General features: G+C 47.0%; 1 protein-coding gene across 1 annotated transcript; it reads right to left on the minus strand.

The window, feature by feature from the left end:
- Positions 1 to 521: 521 nt before the first annotated feature.
- On the minus strand, positions 522 to 1,526 carry LOC147981296 (uncharacterized). Its single transcript, XM_087515925.1, has one exon. It carries the CDS (start codon positions 1,524 to 1,526, stop codon positions 522 to 524), a length of 1,005 nt encoding a protein of 334 aa, XP_087372051.1.
- Positions 1,527 to 3,791: the final 2,265 nt, after the last annotated feature.

Below are 3,791 nucleotides of genomic sequence, written 5' to 3' on the forward strand. Positions count from 1 at the left end.
GGCCGCCCGCCCGGCGTCCGCCCTGTTTTTCATATGGGTCGGCAGCGCGCCCAACGCGCCGACCCATATTGCAGGCATGGCCGACTGGCCGCTCAATTTTGCATTGCATTCAACAAATTGTGAAATGAAAATTTAACAAACAAAATACTCCGCCCAAATAAATAGTATAGTTTTACAGGTCAAATAAAAATAAAAATGTTTCACATAGTTTTACAAACGAATAAAAGAAGATACATCTATTGATTGACAACATGAGTCCACATATGCTCAACCAAATCATTCTGCAGTTGCACGTGAGTTTCCCAATCACGCATGTCTTCATGAAACTGAGTGAACTGCTCAAATGTTGCCGTTACTCCATGGTCAGGCACAACATTCTCTCCCTGAAACTGAAAGCCTTGATCGTACAGACGTTCCGGGCGCTCGTCTTCTACGATCATATTGTGCATGATCACACAAGCAGTCATGACCTCCCATAGTTTCTGCGTGCTCCAAGTATTAGCAGGATACCGAACGATGCCCTATCGAGATTGCAGAACACCAAAGACACGCTCGACATCCTTTCTAGCACTCTCTTGCTCTTGGGCAAATCTTTTCCTTTTCTCTCCAACAGGGTTGAGTATTGTCTTTACAATAGTGGTCCACTGAGGATAGATACCGTCATCCAAATAGTACCCTTTGTCGTAGTTGTGGCCGTTGACAGTAAAGTTCACCGGTGGGCTGTTGCCTTCGGCAAGCCTAGCAAACACCGGCGAGCGCTGAAGCACGTTGATATCATTATGTGATCCAGCCATGCCAAAGAAAGAGTGCCAGATCCAGAGATCTTGAGACGGCACTACCTCTAGTATGACAGTGCAAGCCCTGACATGTCCCTTATACTGTCCTTGCCAAGCAGAAGGGCAGTTCTTCCACTCCCAGTGCATGCAGTCTATGCTGCCAAGCATCCCCGGGAAGCCCCTGCTAGCATTCATCTCCAGCAAACGGGCTGTATCTGCAGCTATCGGCTCTCTCAAGTACTCAGGGCCAAACACAACAATCACATCCTTGCAGAACTTATACAGGGACTCTAGGCATGTAGACTCGTTCATATGGACGTACTCATCAATGAGATCACCGGGCACTCCGTATGCAAGCATTCGGATGGCGGCAATGCATTTCTGATAAGAGGAGAAACCAATCTTGCCGACGGCATCCTCTTTGCACTCGAAGTAGTCATCATAGCCGACCACTCCCTCTCTAATACGGTTGAAAACATGCCTACTCATACGGAACCGGCAGCAGAATTTGTGATGTTTGAACAACGGGTTTGTTGTATCAAAGTAGTCCTTCCAGAGAAGGGAATGCCAGCTCTCTCGGTTACGATTCAACGCCGGAAGGTGGCCCGGAATGAAGCCACGGAACAACGGCCGCTGGTTGTTGAGGTGGTGATGGACCAACACGGCAGCCAATATCTCCTCCTCGTCGTCGGACGACGAATCGTCGGAGTCGCAAAGGAAATTCTGGAAAAAGAACTCGTCGGAGTCCATTTTCGTACCTTGGCAAACTATCGAACAGGTTGCAGGCATCGAAGAAGGAGACGACCGGCGAGGGGAGACGCGGCGCCCACAGACCAGCTAGCTGTCCGGCCGGCGTCCGACGAGCGTGTCGATCGTATGTGGCGGGGCGGCGAGGCGTCTTCTTGATCGCGGGCGGCTGTGCGGTGGGGGAAGCGGCGGCGGGAACTAGTTTGCTCCCCGGCGGCGGCGGGCGACTGGGGACAGGGACGGCGTTGCTGGGCGGATGTGGAGGCGGCGGCTGCTGGAAGAGTCGCCGCAAAAATAGGCGGCGGCGTAGGTGACGGAGAAGGTGCGGGGCGAGGGTTTCTTATTGGCCGGAGGATGGAAGGCCAATGTGCCATAGACCAGCGGGCCCGGGGACAGGAGTAGGCGACCGCGCGCGCAGCCGTCGCGTGTCCACGCCGACGCAAATCAGGCTCATAAATGGGCCGGGAATGGGTCACCCGCGAACGAAAAACGAACGCGCGTTTGTTTGGGTCGCCCGTGAACGAAAAACGGACGCGCGTCCGTTTGGGTCAACGCGTTGGACCGCCTTATCCGTACTAATCCAAACGGACGGCCGCGGATGAAATGGATTGCCCCATTAAAATTGCTCTTAATAAGCACTTTGCTTAACCTAAGTCTTGCGGCTAACAGCTACGGGCCGACCGATTCGCGTGATGCCCATTGCGCCTAACTAGGTTACTTAAAAATATATAGTACTCCGTCTTTTTTTTTTGCGAAATATATAGTACTCCCTCACTCTTTAAAAGAAATTCCTAAAAAAATTGTCTCAAGTCAAACGATGCAATGTTTGATATTAACAACTATAATATCACCCGGCAAAAGAAAAACTATAATATCAGGTTATATCACTAAATACACAATTAACTCGAAATAATACATAATAAAATATATTTATATACTGTATGCATTTGGTATTGTAGTTGTTGGTAGCTTTTACTACACAGATTTGATTAAACTTTGCACTATTTTACTTGAGATAAAAGTTATACTAACATCTTTTTGAAGATGGAGAGAGTACGTGATTTGATCTGGTGAACGTCTTTTGATTCCGTGTTAACTCAGTGCGCATCGCGCTTTCTCACGGCTTGGAAGTCACGTCGCCGAAGCTCTAGCTTAGTTACATGGCCGAGATTGACTTGTCATTCTCTCTGGATTATCAAGTACTAGAACAAACCTAACAAACCACTCGAGGGTCAAGGCGAAAGGGTAGGTGGCCTCTTAATTACCAGCGCAACAAAAAGTAGCGATTTACATGTCATTTTCTCTAAATTATCCAGTAGTGCTAAATTAATTAACCCCTGAAAATGAGAGGTTAGGTGGCCTCAAGCCTCTTACCGGCGCTACAAAAAATACTAAAGCTTGAAAAAACATATTATATTGTTGGACGGAGGGAGTAGTTGGTAGCCTAAGTACACGTGCCAATGATGCTAATCTGCAACCCCCCTTCACATCACGGTCTTTCCATGAAGTCTCGCCTCTCGCCAGCATAGCTAGCTAAGACCTCTTTCAATGGACAAGTGCTTAGATGAGATGCTAAGCGCATTAAATAATTTAGCAACTATAGTTCACAATGCATAGGTGCTTAACTTGTTGTTGCTAAGCTCCCTTCATTTAATGATTTAGCTACTAAACTCTTTCATGCATTGGTGAGCTTGCTCTATTTAAATGTTTTGCCTAGGTTCACGCGTTTGGCATTGGTTCTTATTGGGGTTACCAAATCAATCTCTCTCCTATTAATTGTCTTGCCACATTACATTTTTCGCCTACATGGCATGCTTAGCACCTGTATAAGGTGGAGTATTGGGAGGAGCCTAATAGCCATGCATTGCATATGCCACCAGGTTCCGAGGTAGGAAAAGTAGCAGAGTGATCTACTGGGCTTCCATACGTGATCCATGATATCAACATGGCTTTTCATGTCGCTTGGTTTGATTAGCCTGGTTAAATCAACGATTGCAAACGGCCGTAGGATTCGGACGCCTTGTCCCTCGAGTGTATCAATAGGCCACAGCTAGCCAACCATCCTTCCATTGAGCAGCGAGTTAACTAGCTAGCCAACTTCAGATGATATATTTTCTAGTGATATAAATATTAGGATGTACTATTACTTATATTATATTGATTATAATTGACAATCCAGGGATGTGCACAGACCTTATAAAACCGAAAAGGAGGTACTACTTCCTCCAGTTCGATTTATAAGTTGGACATGTATTTTAGGAGATCTAT

This window comes from Triticum urartu, chromosome 3A (assembly GCF_056163025.1).
Source record: "Triticum urartu cultivar PI428250 chromosome 3A, HENAU_Tu73, whole genome shotgun sequence".
Lineage (NCBI taxonomy): Eukaryota > Viridiplantae > Streptophyta > Magnoliopsida > Poales > Poaceae > Triticum > Triticum urartu.

Coding starts and splice junctions, on each gene's coding strand:
- LOC147981296 (XM_087515925.1), bottom strand. CDS start 1,526: ATGGACTCCGACGAGTTCTTTTTCCAGAATTTCCTTTGCGACTCCGAC.